We start from the raw sequence: 21410 nt of genomic DNA, 5'->3' as shown, positions 1-21410 counted from the left end.
TTTATTATCTGAGATAATTTGTTTTCACTTTATTGTTTCTAAAATAAAATCAATTATATACATTTATATACATTCAAATAACTTTACATAATTATACCCTCTTAATTAATTAAATGTCTATATTATTATTATTATTATTATTATTATTATTATTATTATTATTATTATTATTATTATAATGTATAGCTGTATATATATACATACATAAAATACTATATATATATGTATATGGTAGATTTGAGTCTTGCTTTGTTTACTGCGAGCATGCTTGTTTTGTTTGTCTGCTTTGACTAGGAATGTGCATTGTTTCAGGGCACTATGGCGGCAGTTGCCAAGGAGACGTTGCCCTGCAGCAGTGGTGGCGGAGGTAACATCCACCACATGTATGTTACTGACCTTCCTAGCACTAGTGAGCAGCAACCTCAACGCCCTCTTCCTACTCTTCCTCCGGTGACAGCTACAGCAAACCCATTGTACTCGGTACACACCACTTCACAACTGAAAACACAATTGCCACCACCTCCTACTATACCGTTGTCTATTAAGGCCACAACCTATCGAAAACCACTGGCAACTGCTCCTCCTCGCCGCTCCTATAGCAGTCCAACACTTTTGGTCAAACACGGCCACAAAGTCCAGAGGCTCATGGCCAAAACATCTACCGGACCGATACGCACTATTTTACAAAAATCAGACTCTGACGTGACTGTAGAAGGAGCCCTCTCACATAGCCATTTAACATCATCTTCCCCCGTCATGAATAAAAGCAAGGCGTCACAAATTGTAAGTGCATACGAGGCTTTCTGAGGCATCTGGCTCGAAAAAAAAAAAAAAAAAAAAAAAGCAAAAGATGATACAAATAAGAAGGAAGTTTGTTTTGGTTTTTTTTTTTTATATTTAAAAGAAAAAAAAAAAGAGAGAAGAAAGAAACCAAAGTAAGAAAATATTTGACAAACTCTTGAATTGAACTCATTGTAAAAAGCTGATAATCCATCAGGATTAATTTCATTTCTTATTTTATTATTTTTTTGTTCATGTTCCTTTTTTTTTTTTTTTTTTTACCTTTCATGTTTTTCCTGAATTAAATTAGCCCCAAAGACTATAACTATTAGTGTTGACATTTTTTTTTTTCAAAAAGTTTATTATTATTATTATTATTTAATTTATTTATTGAATAAAAAGTTAGTTGTGTTTGCTCTGTTCTTGTCTTTTTTTTTTTTTTTTTTACAAAAACAATATTAACCAGTTTGGAATTTTAGCAGATTTGTTAAAACAAAAAATGATGAAATAACTTTAAGAAGAATTTTGGTGACTCTGTTTTGGTTCTTTCAAATTATGAAAAAAGAAAAAAAATTCCTTTTGTTGTTTTTTTTTTTTTTGAACTGGTCAAGTTACAGCAATTTGTCTCTGTTGTTATTTTATCATTTACATAGCATTAATATTGTTTGTAAGACTTGAAGGAATTTTCGATAGTCTTGCTCTTTTGTTGGTTATTGTTGTTGATTTTGTTAACTGTTGAACCATAAATGCAAACGGGAATTGACTAACAGCATGCTATTCTTGAGAGAGAGAAGAGGAGGAGGAGGATGGATAGATGGATGGATGAATAGCTGGGTGAAGTGGTCGAATGATGTAAGCTGGGGAGTAAAACATTGCCCAGTCATCACCAGAAAAATCTCAGTTCGAAACCTTTCAATTACATAACATTCCCTCTCACTCTGTATATCTGCCTATTTATCTTGATCTTAATCTATCTATCTGTCTAATATATATATATATATATATATGTTTATATATATTATATACATACACACACACACAAAAATATATATATTTATATAACCGTATATATATGCACATACACATACACGCACACTCGTATATATATATGTAGGTGCAGGAGTGGCTGTGTGGTAAGAAGCTTGCTTCCCAACCACATGGTTCCGGGTTCAGTCCCACTGTGTGGCACCTTGGGCAAATGTCTTCTACTATAGCCTCAGGCCGGCCAAAGCCTTGTGAGTGGATTTGGTAGACGGAAACTGAAAGAAACCTGTTGTGTATGTGTGTGTGTGTATATATATATATATATATATATATATATATATATATATAGACACACACACACACACACACATTTGTGTGTTTGTCACCCCACCATCGTTTGACAACTGAAGTTGGTGTGTTTACGTCCCCATAACTTAACGATTTGGCAAAAGGGAGCGATAGAATAAGTACTAGGCTTACAAAGAATAAGTCCTGGGGTCAATTTGTTTGACACACACACACATATACATATATACACATACATATACATATATATACACTCATACATACAGACATTGTTATTTATCAGTCTTTCTCCCTCTACACTTAAATACTGCTTCTGCTTGTTTTTCATCGTCTTCTGCACCTAAACAAATCAAAATTTTTGCCGTGTGTGTTTTAATTTAATTTAATTCTATTATTTTGTGCATGATTTTGACAACTAAGCTCCCTTCGTATCGCTGACCATTTTACAGGCTGAACCGGGTGCAAATTATTGGTGCCACCTCTTACCTCTGTATCGAATTTTATACATACTCATTGCCCAGGCTGCCATCACTAAGCATTGTAGGATCCATTAGTTTCTTTGTATATATATGTGTATATATATATATATATATATTAGTTTACATAATGTGGAGAGGAAATGTAAGATAGTAGAGCTCCCTGTAGTTCTTGCCTTAGCTTTCTACTTCTCAGACCAGAATTTAAACCCTTCCCGTGTGGACCTTACCTTTTATATGTTTAGGGTCAATCAGACAAAATCTTGTATATGTGTTGTGTAGCAATGTGTATGTGTGCTTGTGTATATATACACACATGTGCGTACACATACACATCATACACATATAGGAACATTGAATTATATTAGAGATGAATGAGAGGCATCCTCAATATGCTGTGGTGTAGAGCACATGGTTAAACATTGTGTGTGTGATTTACATGATAAGAATTTAGAAAGTTTGAGAGATTTGTTTTTAATGATGGAACTTGAAGTAGATAAAGCTATGAGCATTTGCAAATAGAATATTGGATTCAAATAACCCTTTTGGTAAAAATGGCAAAGGCTGTACATGGGACACTAAGCCACCTCTTCTGTAAATATAACATTCTACTGTATGTATGTATCTATGTGTGTGTGTATACATACATGTGTATATATGAAACTTCCCTAAAATTGTGGGATGGAGTCCAGAACTGTGGTAGAGTGGGCCTGTTTTGAACCCCATACACACTTGGCACAATGTACATATATAATGTCCAACGTGTCCTTTTCTCAGATGGTATTGGGTGTGAATACAGGAAAATTTCTCATCCCAAACAACAAACTATCAAACTTTAAGCATAAAAATCGTGTTACGTATACTTACAATTTTTATTTTATTTTGCACTGCTAACTTGCTTCATGTGTGTGTGTGTGTGAGAGAGAGAGAGAGAGAGACAGAGAGTGTGTGTGTGTATACATGTGCCTGTATTATGTATATTTATTTTTTATCAAAGTCTGTGTGTGTGCAAGTATTTGCACATACATGCATTATTACATTTGTGTTTCATTACCCATGTTAATATAGGATGGAGTGAGGTGATTGACATAAACACAAATTGCAAATTGCTGGAGCACACCGTCATTGTGTGTGCGTCTACATGCATGCACGCACATACATGCATTTGTTGAACTCTTTTTTTCTTTTTTTTTTTCCCCACATTAGTATTATTTGAACAGGAATTGATTTTGAGGCAGAATTTTATGGTTGGATGCTGTTTCTGTCACCAACCATCACCTGTTTTTCTTTCTTTTTTTTTCTTTGACAAGGGGTTTTCGAAGTGACTGGTTGTAATGTCAGTACTACTCAAATGGTAACAAGCAAAGCATGAAAATTACGGTGCATACTCATGCACATATAATTTTGTAGAGGAAGGACATCCAAACATATCAGCCATCATACCAAAGCAGATATTAAAGCAAGATGCTGTCCTTGGGACTAAATTGGTTTCTGTTAAATTAAACCAGCATGGAAGAAGGACTCTTAAAAAATGATGATGATGATAATGGTGTGTGAGTGTGTGTGTGTGCATGTTTGTATACATGTGTATATGGAATAATAATCCATGGATCAAATTTATAAATATTTTAATGCATTGCTATGCACGTTTTTGCAAATCCTGTTTATTGAGATCTTAGTCCATATTCCCGGGATGATTACTGTACAGTCCATAATATCCATGGACATCGGGTAGATCTTGTTCATGCATTTCTTGTGCATGTACACACATATAAGAGCCTTGATATAAATTCCGTTTTATATATTCACACACAAAGCGTTGTCTGACCTGAGGCAATTGCAGCTATATATATATATATATATATATATATATATATATATATATATATATATATATATATATACAGGGTTGATGGGTAAATTGTTGTCATTTTATATTTTTAATTTTGTGTATGCGCATTTGTTTTTGATTTTGTTGACTACACTGTATAGTAGGGTCAGTTGGGCATGGTCTGTGAGAAAAACAGCACCATGATTCACTTCACTCTGTCAGGAATTTGGAAGCGACATGCTGTATTGCTTGGCATTTGCACTGGAAGCTCCAATACAAACATTTCAGTGTGTTTGGGTGTCAGTTTGAGGACATGTACTGAGAGTGATAAAAATCAAACATCCAGTCAACATCATGGTATCTGGAGTGATCACTAGTGATGGCAACATTATGCCTCCATTCATCTTCCCACGCGGCCTCAAACTCAAAATGGAGGCCTACATCAAGTGCCTGGAGGAGGTAGTGCTGCCCTGAGTCAAGAGGGTGGCTGCTGGAAGACCCTATCTCTGGCAACAGGACTCTGCACCATGCCACACAAGCAGGAGAATCCAGTCATGGCTGTCAGACAATTTCTGCAACCACATCACCCCTAACATCTGGCCACCTAACTCCCCACACTGCAACCTCCTTGATTATATATTCCCTTAAAGGCAGTCTCCTCCTGTGAGGGAGCAGAGCACAGGCAAATGTTATAACTTTGAGGAGTGTTCTCCACCCCAAAGGTAAAGGGTAAAAACTCCCTTCGGTCATGAAATGACCGTGGGATTACACCTAGTACACTTGTACCCTCTGTAATCGCCCATGCATACCAGTCTCCCCTTTCCACGCCACCAATGTTGTTCAAAGAAAGGCGAAGGGGCCGATACAGCTTGGCACCAGTGACATTGCAGTTCTTTTCTACAGCTGAGTGAACTGCAGCAACGTGAAATAAAGTGTCTTGCTCAAGAACACAACACACAACCCGGGTCAGGAATTGAACTCACAACCTCACGATAGTAAGCTGACACTCTAACCACTGAGCTGTGCACCTTACTACAGCATAAATAGTACATGGACATACTCTTGCCCTCCTCTGCTTTGTTATCAATGACAGGGATCAGATATAGGGGATGAAAACATCTGAGCTTCAAGAACCAGGATGTAGGTAGATGTTGGAGAATATTATGGGTGGATGGGTACCAACTAAATAGGGAGAACAGCAGGAGCCCCTACAGCAAATGCTTTTTATCTTTGCTGTTGTTTGAGAGAAGGTGGAGTTGGTAGAAATAGGAAAAAAAAATTTATAATTGAAGTAGAAATAGAAAATATGAGAATGGAATCATTCTTCCTAAAAACTACCAAACACAGGTGCGTATGAAATTGCTAGAAAAAATTCTTGACTGATTTGGGAGCCCACATAAAAAGACCCTATCTGTCTGAATGCTAGAAGGGAGCCCTAATGGAAATAAGCCGTGAGGTAAGTGGTCTTCCCCTATTTTTATCTACAGCAATGTTGTAAGTGGAGTTCATGAATTCCTATGTTTTTGGGTTGGTTTGGAACCGAGAACACGTGTTAAATGATACCAGATGCACACACGTCCATCAAAGCTGTGTGCACTTGCACTTCTTTGATATAAAGTTTACACCATGTCTAACAAAGAGACAATATTATGTTATGGAAAGGTTTGAATGTGGAGGTAAAGATATATATTTGTGGACCTGGTGGTTGGTCAGTAAACCTAGACATTAATAGCAGTTACAGAAATACTGTGAGGCCAGTAGCTGTTTCTGATTTGATTTAAGAAGGCCAAATGGCTTAATTTATTTAGACATCTGGGAACATATTGTTCATTTGTGGGGGGAAAGGGGTTGTGAGGATTTTTTTAGACAAGTAACTGATGGGTGGTGGAGTGAAAGCTTCTCAAATTTGCTGAGGCAACTTGCAGCTGATCTTATGATGTTGCTCAGACTGGACTGAGAGGAAGCTGCCTCTGAAAGGTGGGACGAAATTAATAAATGAATAGCAGGAAATACTTAACCAGATGAGAGAGAATGTCTGCTCTTTTGCTTTTTATGCATGAAACTAGCTTCACTTGGTCAGAAATCCCATCCACCACAAACCCCAATTTTGAAAGGGGTAAGGATTTGCAAAGATGTCTGAATGGTGAACAAGTGTAACTGTCTTTTGCTAGAAATGTTCTTCCCCAGCCTAGCTTTGACTGAGATGTGGCCCAGAGTCAAGTTTGGCCTAAAATTGTAAGCTTTTGCCAATAAAGTACCAACCTTTGTATTCCAAACAGTGTTAGCGGTGGGTATGAGCTTATTGCATCTTTGAGTATATTTATAAGGCTGGGATTATGGGACTAGTGTAGGGAGGGGGATTATCTGTTTGGGGTAAAGGAACATCCAATATTTGTGGAGAACAAAAACGATCTCCACGTAATAAGTGTTTGGTATTGATTGACTTTTGAATTATTTAAAATATTTTCATGGAAATAAATTTGGTTGTGTTTTCAAGTCTCCCATAAAGATCACCTTTTTTTTTTCTTGCCCTATGGTACTGTGGTGAAGATATTTGAAAAATCTTGAGGAAAGGGTTTTACCTCACTGCCCCAATTCTCATCAAGATCTTCAAGCATCAACTCTCTATTTTTCAGTTCTAGATTCAGAAAAGGGGGAAGATGGGTATTTATCTTGGGTGATAAATAACAATTGATGCTGTATGGGATGCCTCTCCTTTTGTAGCATATATATATATATATATATATATATATATGTATGTATGTATGTATATACAGATATGTATACACATATATATATATGTATGTACATAAGAAGGCTGCACCAAGCTCCTATGTCTGCTTTGGCATGATTTCTACAGCTGGATGACCTTAATGACAACCACTTTACAGAGTGTACTGGGTGATTTTTTTTTTTTTTTGTTTTTTTGTTGCAGCACCAGTAAGGTTACCAAATAATACAAGACCCCTCGACTGAGTTGTGTATAGTAAATAAATATATATATATATATATATGAATAAATTATAAATGAGTGACAGTAGAGGTACAAGTGTCAATCCATTAAAGCTGTTTCTAACGACTCCTTTAACTGATTAATGAAAACATTACATCATTGTAACGAAACGATTTTCTTCAGCTGAATTCACAAACTTCAAAATATTATGGACTGTATATATTTGATATATTGTACATGTCTGAATAGCTCAATAGTGGATTTCTTCACTCAGCTGGGTCTAACTGTCTACATACTACAAGAATATCATTATATCCCAAGTTTGATATTTACATAATATTGTTGTGTGTGTATATTATCCCGACCTAACTAGGTGCCTCAATTTAACTACCTTAATTCAACTGAATCTTACTTATATGTATATTTATTTATTAACAACAGAAGCAGTATTAATTCCAACAGGCTATATTTACCTCCACTTAAACCATGGATGTTCTGTTTGAACAAACTATACAGCAGTGGTTACCACGAGAGAAACTTACTACACCAAAACCAGGATGAGAATTTCTCTCACGGTACCTAAGGCAGTATAATTTGTTCCAACAGAACATCTATGTTCAAGTGGGGATAAATATGTATATATGTGTATATACATTACATTATATATATATATATGTATATATATGTATTATTTTTCGTGTATATATTATTCCCATTTTGTTGAGTATGTGTACATGCTTATGTATACACATAATGTACACATTCCATGTAAAATTGACTGTTATTTTGGCCTTTGCTTTTTTTTGCTCGGTGGAATTGTTTTTGTTGAAACAAATATACTTGTATTAATTCTACCATTACTTAAGTATATATTTTTTCTTGTGTGGTCACTTGTTTTTTATGTCATGTCTTGTTTAAATTATGAATGTTTATTGTTTGTGACATGTGACACATTCCACACTCTTTGATCTTCCATTTTGTGTTTCTTTTTTTTTTTTCTATTTAGATGCGTCACTGATCTCATGCTCGCTGTCTGCATCACCTGTAGTAGTTGTAATAGTAGTAGTAGTATTAGTAGTGGCTACTACATATGTCACCATCATTACCACCACCACCACCACCACCACTGTTGTCATTATCATCACCAACATCATCATCTTCTCTCTACTGCATCCTGCTGCAAAAAAAAAAACCCTTCCTAACTTGACTGGAAGAAATTATATTTAAAAAGAAAGTGAAGACAGTATCTATACACACACACTCACACCCACACAAAAGCTCATGCTGGAGCATGATCTTGCACAAGCTGGTTAAATCAAACTAAACAATACACAAAACATGTACACATGCAAGTGTGTATGTGTATATGTCTATGTATGTGTGTATATATATATATATATATATATATATATATATATATATATACATACATATATGTATATCTGTGTATGTATAGATATATGTATATGTATATATTTATGTGTATATATGTATATGTATATATATGTATGTATATATATATGTCTCTCTTTCTCTCTATGTATATATGTATATGTACATATATGTATGTGTATATATGTATATGTATACATATAGATTTATATGTATATCTATCTACCTATATATATATATATATATATATATATATATATATATATAATCAGACATATCCACTCAAAATTTCATTATTCCTTAATTGCAGGAAGCATTTGGTGTATACCAGTCATTATTTTGTTGAGGAATGTCAAGTTGGAACCTATTTTCTGATGATGATATGTTAAGTTTATAGAGGCAACGTGTCTTGCAGAAAATACCAATTTAATTGTTTTGGTAGATATTTAACATCATTACTGGAGCCTAATTTCACAGTTAAAGGGTTAAGGACAAAAAGATAAGGGAAATTAGACAAAAAAAAAAAAAGTGCTGAGTATATAAAAATGGAAAATGAGACTGCACATTCTTTTTGCATCTGGATGTGTTGAAACAAATTTTGTTGTGTCTATGGAGAGTCATTATGCCAATATTATTATTAACACATACGCTGGTTCAATTCTGCTCCTTTATTTTATTGGCTCCCAAAAAGCGAAGGGCAAAGTCAGCGTTGGCAGAACTAAGCATTTTGTCTAGCATACTAAATGATTCTGCCAACTTGCCACCTTATCAATAATTAATATTAACTTCTAATTTTTCTTGCAAATAAAGGGAGAGACAAATCCAGAAATGCTTCAAATTTAATATGTAGAACCTTATCCAAAAAAGTGTTATTAGACTTTTGCTTAAGTCGGTGGGAAGATGGCAAAATCCTTAGCGTGCAGGAATGACAAAAACTTAGCAGCATTTCTTTCAGCTTTTTGCTTTGCGAATTCAAATGCTTCCAAAATTGATTTTGCCCTCCTTCCTTTCAGGGTTGACAAAATATGTACCAGTATACATTGAGGGTTGCTGTAATCCACAAAACTTCAGGCCTTGTGCTTATAGTACAAAGTAATATAAGACTTTTACTGTCCATGCTGCGACAATTAAAATTTAAAATATTTACAATTTGGTAGATATTAATTGATGAAATGAAATTATTTATAGACATTATCTTCATGAAATATAATAGTTAAATTGGTCTGTTGAATCAGAAACGTCTTGGGTGTTAATAGTCTGCATTATTTATGGAAGTGTTGTGCTGCAGTGTGGATTTGTGTTTTGAAAGCTGCAACCCTATCTTCCAATTGATTTCTGTTCCATGGAAATCAATGGGAAAAGTACATTTTGCAGTGTAGAACTCAACGTTATGACAAGATCCCCTCCCTTCAGAATTGTTGGCCTCGAACTGAGCAACAGATTGACTTCTCATTTAGAGTGGGGTGTGATCTTGGTCACGTATACACCATGGAAAAGAAGATAACCAGCTCTAAGGTTCCTGTGGTGCAATAACAAAAAAGGGAGAGAGACTACCTGTATTTCATTCACCATTTTTCTTTTGTAATGTTATATTTTAAATTTAACACAAACTCTGTACAAAACTATATATTCATATGTGTGTGTGTATAGATATATAGAAAGTCCTTTTAATCCTAAATTACTTTTGTTCCATTTTTCCCCCTCTTATTTCATGCCCTCCACTATTATCATCTAAATTATTCACTTATTTCCAAATCATATACACAAATATAAACATCGAACCCCTGTAATTTGCATTCAAATCACTGTATTCTTTCTACTTCTCTCAGGTATTTTGCATTGACCTGGACTCCTTAATTTTTCATTTACTTCATAATTTCCTTTATATATATATATATATATATATATATATATATATATATATATACATGCATACATACATATTTATATTCATGCACACACACCTAGATACCTAACTTGTTTTCTGAAGAATTATTCTTGTTTTACTTCTCAGAATGCTTGGTCTTGTTTGCTCTGGTATATTCTGCGAGAGAAGACAGCAGCCTACTGTCAGAAATCCCACAAGGTCTATTTCCGCACATTACAAGCTTTGATACTTGGTTGTTAATTATCATCGGGGGCATTCAACATCCAAGTACCAATCTCAAAATCCAAGCTGTCCCCAGCATTTATTATTATTATTATGTGAGAGAGCAGTGCATGCCATCAAAGTGACACTGGGGTAAAATATACGAAGCCCAGTATACCCCTCATGACTACCCGTCTGATAAGGGTACACCAGGCACATACATCACAACCATATGTGCATGACATGGTGATCTCATATCAAGATTAATAGTGCAGGACCTTGCAGCAGGTGGGGCCCAGTTAGAATTTTCTTCAGTTCAAATAGCCCATCTTGCTTGAAAAGTCCCTGAATAAGATTTGTTTTTTTCCAGGGGTGAATTCGTCAAAGCCAAAAGAGTTCCCCTCAACACATGACTTTGATGCTCCCCAAATACTTCTGCTTGTGATCAGAGATGCACATTAAGGGACATGCTCAAGTGGCTAAGGTCAAATCTGTGGTATCGAGCGGAATATTTGCTGTAGCCCATCTTTTTATACCAAGACAAAACAATGTACATGATAACACTCCCAATCAATTAAGATCAGAAGCCATGAGAGCCACTGCATCATCATCATCGTCGTCGTTGCTGCTGCCGCCACCACCATCACCATCACCATCACGATCATCATGGTGGTGAGCTGGCAGTGTTGTTAACATGTTGTACAAAGGTGTGCAGTGTCATTTCTTCTAAGCTTACATTCCAAGTTCAAACATTGCAAGGGTTAACTTTGTCTTTCATCCTGTCAAGGTTGATGAAATAAAGTAACAGTCAAGTTAAACCCTACTTCCCTAAAATTGGCCTTGTATCAAAATTCAGGGGCCAGGGTCGATGTAATCAACCAGCCCCTCCCCCACCACCATCATCATCATTGTCGTCATCATCATCATCTCATCCTCAGTGTAACTTGTACTAAAAAAATGATATGTAGAAATAAAAAAAATGGTGTTTGCTGATCTGTCAATATTTTGTTTAAATGTCTGTCACACCTGATCTCTTCTGTAATAAAATCTCTGTGCAGTAGAAACGTTGCCTTATTTGGTGTCGATTTTATTTGACGAGTTTTTCTTCGAACAGCACAAAATACAATCAGAGAAAACAACACTGTTATAACTTTTGATGAACTCTTCTTGCACACTTCACAGCCAGTGACCATGCGGTAAAGAAAATGCTGTTTGTGGCCATTGTGTTGAGCGATGTCCAGCAAGCCAACTGGCGGCGATTGTGGGGTGTTGATTTTTGTTGTTCTCGCTCAAAGTGTGTAGCATCCAAGCGCTGAGTTTCTGCACCTTGCCCATTGAGTGAAGGTGGTTCACCACAGGGTTTTTTAAATTTTTATATCACAATCCATCGGCTCTGCCAAGTCTCTGGCCATTTGACGTAGATTTTCATGAATAAGTTGATTCAATCGCTCTTCATCGAACTCTACTGGTCGACTGGTGTATGAGCTGTCCTTGAGGTCAAAGTTCTCATTTTTGAAGCACGAAGACCAACGGTGGGCGGCACCTTGAGGCATTGCTCCTTCTCCATACACAGCACAAATCTCATGGGCAGCTTTGACGGCCTTAACACCTCGATTAAATGGAAAAAGGCAAATGGTGTCGAAAATGCTCAGTTTTGTCCACTAAAAATCAAAACATCCGATCTTGTAGAGCAAAAATCCCTCTTTTAAATAACAAAAAACATTTTGCCAAGCGTTTTATTTCTACGTGCATTTTTAAATTTGAAAAAGAAAAAAAAAAAACTCATGAATTATTCCTTAACCTAAAATGTAAAACTAAATCTATAAGTATAAAATTGAGAAATTTTAGTTGAACGAATCACCCTCAATACGTTTTGGGTATCGTGCTTATACCATCGATCTCTTTTGCCGAATGGCTGTTACAGGGACGTAAATACACCAACACCGATTGTCAAACGTTGGTGCCTCTCTCACTCAAGCACACACACACATGACAGGATTCTTCTAGTTTCTATCTGTGAAATTCACTCACAAGGTTTTGGTCGGTCTGGGGCTATGGTAGAAGACGCTTGCCGAAGGTGTCGCACTGTGGAACCGAACCCTGTACCTTGTGGTTGGGAAGACCAGCTTATCAGTTTCTACGTCTGCAAAAACAACTTTTTTTGTGTGTGCCCCCCCCCCCCCGTTGTCATCCTCTCACTGCAAATACTTGGCAAGTGACGAAAGTTGAACATTCCATTCATCTTTCTATGAGAATATTTCGTTTACATAATTAAAAAAAAAACAAACTATTTCTTACAGATAATCACAATCTTCAAATAATGTAAGACACATCAGGTGTGGGTTACGTGTGCTGGGGGAGCAGCGTATAAACGAGACGATGTGGTCTCTGCACATAACTGCTAACAGACTGTAAACCAATTTCTCATAAGTTTGTGCTATTTTGGTTTGTTTTCAATATTTTATCATTAGTAACCGTTATTGTGTCTATCCAGCTCCCCGGCCTATGACACGGAGTCCCCCCACCTCCATCCCAAATAGTACGGCCTCATTAGGAAAAAAACACGTCTTATACGCTGGCAAATACAGTGGTTTGTTCAACCATCCATCCAGCTTCGTCCACTATTCTTGTGAAGGTCGTTGGGGGATAGAGTCTCCAGAAGCAACTGTCCTTACGCTTTCCATCTGGATTCCCAAGCTGAGACTGGATATAATCCAACCATCTCGTCCTTGGTCACCTGTTGGTTAGCGATTCTTTCCTACACGCACGCGCACACACACACACACATGTACAAGGGTGGATTTGTTCGGCGAAAACTCTTCAAGGCGGTGGCCCTGCACTGGCGTGGTCCCAGGAGTTTTTCGAAGGGGAGAGCACAAGGCCAGAAGGGTGTAATAACATTATTGAGAAGGGTGCACTTTTTTCTTGCGTGGGGGTGGGGTACGTACTCTTGAGCGCCCCCTTCCTCCGGGTCTGCCCCTGCAGCATGGCCGCAGTCCATTGACAGAAACAGGGGAAGGAAAAAAGAAAAGAAAAGGTAAGTGAGGAGTCGGCAGAGTGTGATCAAAGACAAATATTGACCCCCGAAAAATGCAGAGGTTTTGAAACTAAACGGATGTTTCTGCATCACCGGCTGGAAACTTGTCAGCGTCTAGAAGTCTTGATTAGAAGTATTTATGATGTAGATCGATGTTTCTCAACCAGGGTTCGCATGACCCTTGGGTGGTGGGGTTTCGTATAAGATTTTGTTGCTAAAATTTAAGTGCAAATAAATCGGTCGTATTTCAACAATACATTTTCCAATACAATTCCTAACAATATTTAATTTTTAAGATACAGTGGGTATGAGGGTCCAGTTGAAGAAAATAGGAATTAAAGGTTAAAAAAAAGGGTTGAGAAACACTGAGTTCGATGAAGGATTAACGACGGATTATCTTGTTGAGCTTTTGAATTGGATTATTAAACTCAATTGGGAATTCAATCCTGTGTCTTTGAAACCAGCTGTTGGTATTATTATTTCGATATTAGGCAACCTGGCAGAATCTTTCGGGTACCGGACAAAGTGCTTCGTGGCATTTCTTCCGTCTCCATTCGTTCCGAGTTCGAATGCCGCCGAAGTCGACTTTGCCTTTCATCCTTTCGTGATCGATAAAATAAAGTACCAGTTGAGTCCTGAGGGGTTCGATGTGATCACCTCCCTTCCCTTCAAAAGTGCTTGCCTCGTGCTAAATTAGGCGAGATGGAAGATTCGTTGCTGCACCGTTTAAACTACTTAACATTTTCCCCCGTTTCTTCACGTCCTGGGTTCAAATACCGTCGTGGTCTACTTTCCTGTTCATTCTTTTTTTTTTTTTTTCGGGGTCGATAAACTAAATACCTTCGATTAGAGTCGATGTAATCAGCTTCCCGCCTTTCCTTAAAATTGCTGGCTTTGTGCCAAAATTAAAAAGAATTATGTTAGAGTAATCTTCAAAAAAGAGGAGCGTTTAGCACAAATTTTGATGAAATCTTTTCGTGGACTCTCTTTCCATGGACACATCCCGATTGTTTGCAAGAAACGAGAGCAGGTAGGTGTTCATCTCAGGTATTCATACTGTAGGTTTTATCTCGAATTACAATTAACACCAACTGCCGCCTTTTGCAATGACCATTAATAAATCTAATGCAGAGGAGAAGATGATAAACAAATGCAGGTGCTTCATTGGCCGCTATCAGTTTCTGTCGGTCGTCCTCGACACCTCAGGGGTTCTCAGAATCCGCATTACTGATTTCCTCTGCAAAATCGAGATAACTGTGGCCTCGGGAGGTGGAGTGGGCGTGACAGTGAGTATCGCTGACCCTTCTTTGCGGTAAAACCTTTGCATTCATGTCCACGAGGCACGGCTGAACACGCCGTTTGGCCTTAGGGTCTACAACCTGTTACCACTCATCCCTCGCATCTTTTGCTGCATAACCCCACCCCTTTCTTGTTTTCTTTTTATTTGTTTTCTGGTGAGGTAGTTCTGAGGTATTTTTTTCTGAATCGAGCAAAAGGAATTCCAACCGTGACTATCCAGTGACTTTAGACGTATGTAGGATTTCATTATCTAATATATCTTTTTTTTTTTCCAAGACAGTAAGATGAAAGATAAGAGAAACGTGGCTGTTATTTCTAGCAACCACTCATGCAGTACTGTATCAACTCAATCACCTGCTTATGTGTTTTTGCTCCAGATCAATCAAGCAGAACTAAAACAAAAGGAGCACCAACCATGAATCTCCTGTCTTTTTAGACTTTTGTACGATAATATTACCTAACAAGTCTTTCTATTATCTATGACAATAGGATGTGATATGTGGGAGGTCTGGCTGCTATTTCTAGCAGATATTGCAACAACATTGCTCGCGTTCTTATCTATTCGTTAATCTCTTCATGTGAAACGAACCAGTGAAAGCGTTTCTGCTTGGCTTTAAAACGATACAATGGACAAGGAATTGTCCACTTCTTTATCCAACTGGACGAACTGTAAAGAACTGTCGTGCGTTGCTACACTTCACTGCAGTTCCCAGTTCATAACTCACCGAGTTATAAGGACCTATCGATTTCAAACTTTTGCACAAAGGCCATCAATTTCAGGAGGCGCAATGGCCCAGTGGTTAGGGCAGCGGACTCGCGGTCGTAGGATCGCAGTTTCGATTCCCAGACCGGGCCTCGTGAGTGTTTATTGAGCGAAAACACCTAAAGCTCCACGAGGCTCCGGCAGGTGGATGGTGGCGAACCCTGCTGTACTCTTTCACCACAACTTTCTCTCACTCTTACTTCCTGCTTCTGTTGTGCCTGTAATTCAAAGGGTCAGCCTTGTCACACACTGTGTCACGCTGAATATCCCCGAGAAATACGTTAAGGGTACACGTGTCTGTGGAGTGCTCAGCCACTTGCACGTTAATTTCACGAGCAGGCTGTTCCGTTGATCGGATCAACTGGAACCCTCGACGTCGTAACCGGCGGAGTGCCACGATTTTATCGATCCCGAAATGATGAAAAGCAAAGTCTATCTCGGAGGAATTTGAACTCAGAACGTAAAGACGGACGAAATGTCGCTAGGCCTTTTGTTCGGAGAGAGAAGTAAAATAAAGACAAATAAATAAGATTAGGGCGGCGAGCTGGCAGAACCGTTAGCACGCCGGGCGAAATGCTTAGCGGCATTTCGTCTGTCTTTACGTTCTGAGTTCAAATTCCACCGAAGTCAACTTTCCCTTTCAAACATACGTGATCGATAAATCAAGTACCACTTGATCACTGGAGTCGATGTAATCGATTTACGTCTTGCCCGAAATTGCTGGCCTTGTGCCAACATGTGAAATCGATATCTGTTTATAAGATATCGGGGTTGGCAGAATCGTTAGCATACCGGACAAAACATACCCCAGGATAGCCGCAATCCAAGGACAGAAAAAAGTTTTAAAGTTATATCTTGTAAGGGAGCTAACTCTAATTAATTTGTTTTCAAGGGAGACAATTAACATAAATCAAATTCATTTTTTTGTTTTTAGTTTCTAAATTCGATACAAAGTCACTTTTGCAGTTCAATTTTAAATTGAAATTGTTTGTTCGTGCCTTTTTTTTTTGTTTTCTCAAAAAATAATTTTCACGGTTTAGTATTTCTTAACTAATATTCAAGTGGAAAATATTTATATTTACTTTACTAACTGTAACATTGAAAAATGTCATGAAAAGCTTCTTTATCTCTCATTTTACTCTTTTACATGCTTCAGTAATTTGACTGCGGCCATGCTGGAGCACCACATTTAGTCAAAGAAATTCACCCCAAGACTTATTCTTTGGGACTTATTTTATAGACCCTGAAATGATGCAAGACAAAGTCGACATCGACGGAATTTGAACCCAGAACGTAACGACAGACGAAATACCTATTTCTTTATTGCTCACAAGGGGCTACACAGAGAGGAGACAAACAAGGACAGACAAAGCGATTAATTCGATTACATCGACCCCAGTGCGTAACTGGTACTTATTTAATCGCCCCCCCCCGAAAGGATGAAAGGCAAAGTCGACCTCAGCGGAATTTGAACTCAGGACGTAGCGGCAGACGAAATACCACGAAGCATTTCGCCCCGCGTGCTAACGTTTCTGCCAGCTCGCTACCTTGTCTGCCAGAAATATTAATGACTTACACATATTAGGTGCTGGCATGGCTGTGTGGTGAGAAGTTAACTTCCCAGTCACGTGGTTCTGGGTTCAGTCCTACTGTGTGGCAACTTTCACAATTGTCTTCTACTACAGCATTGGGCCGACCGGAGCCTTGTGAGTGGATTTGGTTGATGGCAGGAGGGGACACAGGAGGCATTCTGACTGTCTCTCTATGCCAGAATGCATCGAACAATGGACGAACAGGGCCCTAGGCTCAATTCTGATGGCTATATGAAGCTGCTGGAGACTGCGGTTGAAGAGGGTTAATGTTGGAATGTCATATGTGTAGCAGCAGGATTTGGTTCTTTCTCACAGCTCCAGAAAAGGTCAGAAGTGGTTGCTGGGAAATTTCTACGACTACTTCACCAGCCCCCATTTCTGACCTGCTGATTCCCCTTGATTGTAATCCCATGGATTACGATGTGTGGGGGTTTGATTGAGAAAGACACCATCTACACTGCTTACAACAAACTCAAAGGCCAAGACGAAGCTGGCAGCCAGCAGCAAAGAGTGAAGAGTACAGTAATGTTATGGAGTACAAGGTGCTCCCCCTCCTCATGCTCTTGTTGATGCCATGGTAACATACATCCAGTATACTTTATAAACTTGTCGATAAATGAGCAGAAACGACTTGAGGTCCAGAGAACTCATTAGTCATGTTGTTGAAGGGGTAGTCTAACCTCTCTAGGGTTGATGCTTTGATAAAATGCACCCAAGATGGCTCTGTAAAATGGTTGGCATTAGAAAAAGCCTTCATCTATACAAATCAAACCGAAAATGAAACACCCAGTCAGTTATTGATATATGTCTTTTATCTTTTATTCTTTTACTTGTTTCAGTCATAAGACTGCGGCCATGCTGGGGCAGCACTGCCTTCAAGAATTTTTAGTCAAATGAATCGACCCCAGGACTTAGTTTATCGACCCTGAAAGGACAAAAGGCAAAGTTGACCTCAGTGGAATTTGAACTCGGAACGTGAATGTTGTTTTTACTGTCCAATTTTTCCTGTCTTGTTTTGTGTTTGCTCCATTGGAATCCTCTGTTTAGTGGGTTGATCCACTACTCAGGAAGAAACTATTCTAAGAGTGTGCCCTGCCTTATCTTCGAAATGCCTAGTTTTAGAATAGAGGCAGCTGATGAAGGAATAATTCCATAAGTGGCTTATTTGTTTTCCTATGTGTTCGTTCTGTTGTCTGTAAACAAAGTCTGTTTTGTTTTTATGCTCCCGTTCATTTTTCTAATGTCCTGTACCCGAATATGCATCTATATATACATGTAGATGTAGATATACATGCATATGCTTGTATATCATTTGTTTCAATATACCATCAAGCCTGGCGTGCTTATGATTCTGCCAGCTTGCTGCCTTCTTCTGGGTACATATTAATATCTAGAACTGCCCTTGGATAGAATGCAAGGCTACACTCTGCTTTCAATCCAGGATCAATCCCAAATTGTTTGTCGCTCTCCATGCATTCATTTCAACTTCGATGTTTTACGTTCCTTCTTCTCTCTTATCACTAAATTTAGTCACAGTTTTCTAATTGGCTGAGTTTCTTCTCCTATCACATTTGCGTTTGTTGTGTGGGTGTGTTTGTTTTTTATAAAAATTCCAAGCAATAAACCTGTTATCGATAACTTATCTTTTTTTACTCTCCTACTCCCCTTCCCTCTCCCCTCCTCTCTCCCCTCTTCCCTCTTCCCTCTCCCCTCCTCTCTCCCCTCTTCCCTCTTCCATCTCCCCTCCTCTCTCTCTCTCTTTCTGTTTCCTTGCATAGCTTCATTCTTTTCCCTGTTCCCTTCATCATGTTATCACTAACTTAATTAAGTAAAGGAAGAGAAATGGCAAGGTTTTTGTTTCTTTTTCTTTTCTTACAAAACCAGATGGAATGCATTCATCTATTTATATTTATTCTAGATCGCTGCATTCTGAGTTCAAATCCTGCGGAGGCCAATATTGCTTTTCATCTCTTCAGGGGTTATTAAAGCACAACCCAAGCACTAGGTCTCATTGTCTCAGCTATCTGTGTGTGTGTGCACGCGCACGTGTGCATGTGTGTGTGTGCATATATATGTGTGTGTATGTATATATATATATATATATATATATATATATATATGGAGGTGCAATGGCCCAGTGATTAGGGCAGCGGACTCGCGGTCATAGGATCGCGGTCTCGATTCCCAGACCGGGCGTTGTGAGTGTTTATTGAGCAAAAACACCTAAAGCTACACGAGGCTCCGGCAGGGGATGGTGGCGAACCCTGCTGTACTCTTTCACCACAACTTTCTCTCACTCTTACTTCCTGTTTCTGTTGTGCCTGTATTTCAAAGGGCCAGCCTTGTCACACTGTGTCACGCTGAATATCCCCGAGAACTACGTTAAGGGTACACGTGTCTGTGGAGTGCTCAGCCACTTGCACGTTAATTTTACAAGCAGGCTGTTCCGTTGATCGGATCAACTAGAACCCTCGTCGTCATAAGCGATGGAGTGCTGCACCCATTACACTCTCAGAGCAGTTGGCATTAGAAAGGGAATCCAGCTGTAAGAAACCATGCCAATTGAGACTGGAGTAAAAAGTGTCTTCGGCGATCTTTACCAAAGATCAGCCTTTTCCGTACCCTAACTCTAACACCGTAGTGAAGATTGTGTGGGTGTTACAGAAAAGGCTCATACTGTAAGATCGCCATTGTCTGATCCAGCTTCTTTGTGGGTGAAGTACAGGGACCCTATGTCCAAGGACTTCTTTTGGATGGCAAAGCAACAGTGCTCTAATGCTGACATTGGATACAATGACCTGATCTACAATAATGTGCTGATTGAAATTGAGGATGCCCTTCTCAAAATGGGTAGGGCGGCATTGAACACATTCGGTTTGCCTTCCTCATTGCGACTGGACGTTAACACAGTCGCACCAAAGTTACTTCTGGAGTTGTCGTATGACGCTGATAACCTTGCGGAATACCTGAGAGTAAATGAACCGAAATTGCTCACTGATCAGAGGCTGGCGTACGAAACTGTCGTCAGTGCCGTTGAAAAAACAGGTGGGCGGCATTTTTTTCCTCGATGCTTCTGATTGTAGGTTTGCTCAAACAGGATTGACTCGGGGTTAAATAACAACAACAGCAGCAGCAGCAGCAAACGCAGATGTAATTTGCCAAAATGGAAAAGTTACGAAGCACCTTCCTTTGTTTAACATTAATAAAGTTTATCAGATTTTTTTTGAGGGAAGGGGGAACCACTTGTATCTTTTTTCTTTTTGTTTTATAAATCAACCATTCCTTTATCCACCTGCCTCTGTTCCACCTCACCCACCCTCACTGCTATACACCTCTTCTCCACTCCCTGGTCTCTCTTTTTCTTCACCACCACCACCACCACCACCACCATGGCCACCACTTCTAGATATTTCAAGTTCTAATTACATCCTCAATTAGTGATTTTTTTCTCTTTTCTTTTTTTCTTTTTAATAATTCTTTAAAATTGCTCCTTTGTTTGTTGTTCTTATCATCATCATCATAATCATCACCATCAACAGCATTGCTGTCGCTGCTGCTGCCATGACTACTACCATGACTACCACCATCGCCATCATCGGTGTTGGCATTGTGCTCATCATCATCATCATCATCATCAGGATTGTCATCATTACCCACCACCATCACCCTCGCCACCTCCACCGCTGCCGTCGCCACCGCTGCTGCTGCTGCTGCTCCTCCTAAAATTAGACACAATATTTGCTCCTTGATAAAGAAAAACTCAAATCCTCCATTTTTTACGTAATTTCCATAAAAATATCCGCAATTTACCAACCCCCCCCCCCCCGCCCCTTGGTTCTGGTAATTTCTATCCCAAAAAAACCACTTCTTCTGCCACCAACCGGACATTCCTCCACCCCCGAACCCCA

At 38.6% G+C, this 21410-nt stretch overlaps 2 protein-coding genes across 11 annotated transcripts in view; both read left to right on the top strand.

Annotated features, from left to right (window-relative positions):
• Window positions 1-11879, top strand: part of LOC106879649 (protein boule-like) — a 104567-nt gene extending 92688 nt beyond the window's left edge. For 4 of the 9 annotated variants that reach the window (XM_014929310.3, XM_089343433.1, XM_089343434.1 and 1 more), the window contains one exon: window positions 313-1193. In XM_014929310.3, the coding sequence (XP_014784796.1) occupies window positions 313-807 (495 nt within the window). In that variant the 3' untranslated portion in view covers window positions 808-1193. Of the gene's footprint in view, window positions 1-294; window positions 1194-8336 lie in introns of those variants that run through there. The other 5 variants (XM_052977200.2, XM_052977199.2, XM_014929313.3 and 2 more) reach the window with 2 other exon arrangements.
• Window positions 11880-12585: 706 nt separating this feature from the next.
• The window catches only part of LOC106879650 (uncharacterized), a 12781-nt gene continuing 3956 nt past the window's right edge, over window positions 12586-21410 (top strand). Inside the window, exon 1 of one of the 2 annotated variants that reach the window (XM_089343439.1) lies at window positions 12586-14878. In XM_089343439.1, coding sequence (XP_089199565.1) covers window positions 14813-14878 — 66 coding nt within the window. In that variant the 5' untranslated portion in view covers window positions 12586-14812. Of the gene's footprint in view, window positions 14879-21383 lie in introns of those variants that run through there. The other variant, XM_052977207.2, reaches the window with a different exon arrangement.

Source organism: Octopus bimaculoides, chromosome 27 (assembly GCF_046866305.1).
Source record: "Octopus bimaculoides isolate indiv1 chromosome 27, ASM4686630v1, whole genome shotgun sequence".
NCBI classification, from domain to species: Eukaryota; Metazoa; Mollusca; class Cephalopoda; order Octopoda; family Octopodidae; genus Octopus; species Octopus bimaculoides.
The sequence above is the reverse complement of the archived record's forward strand: the minus strand, read 5'-3'. Positions and strand labels throughout refer to the sequence as shown.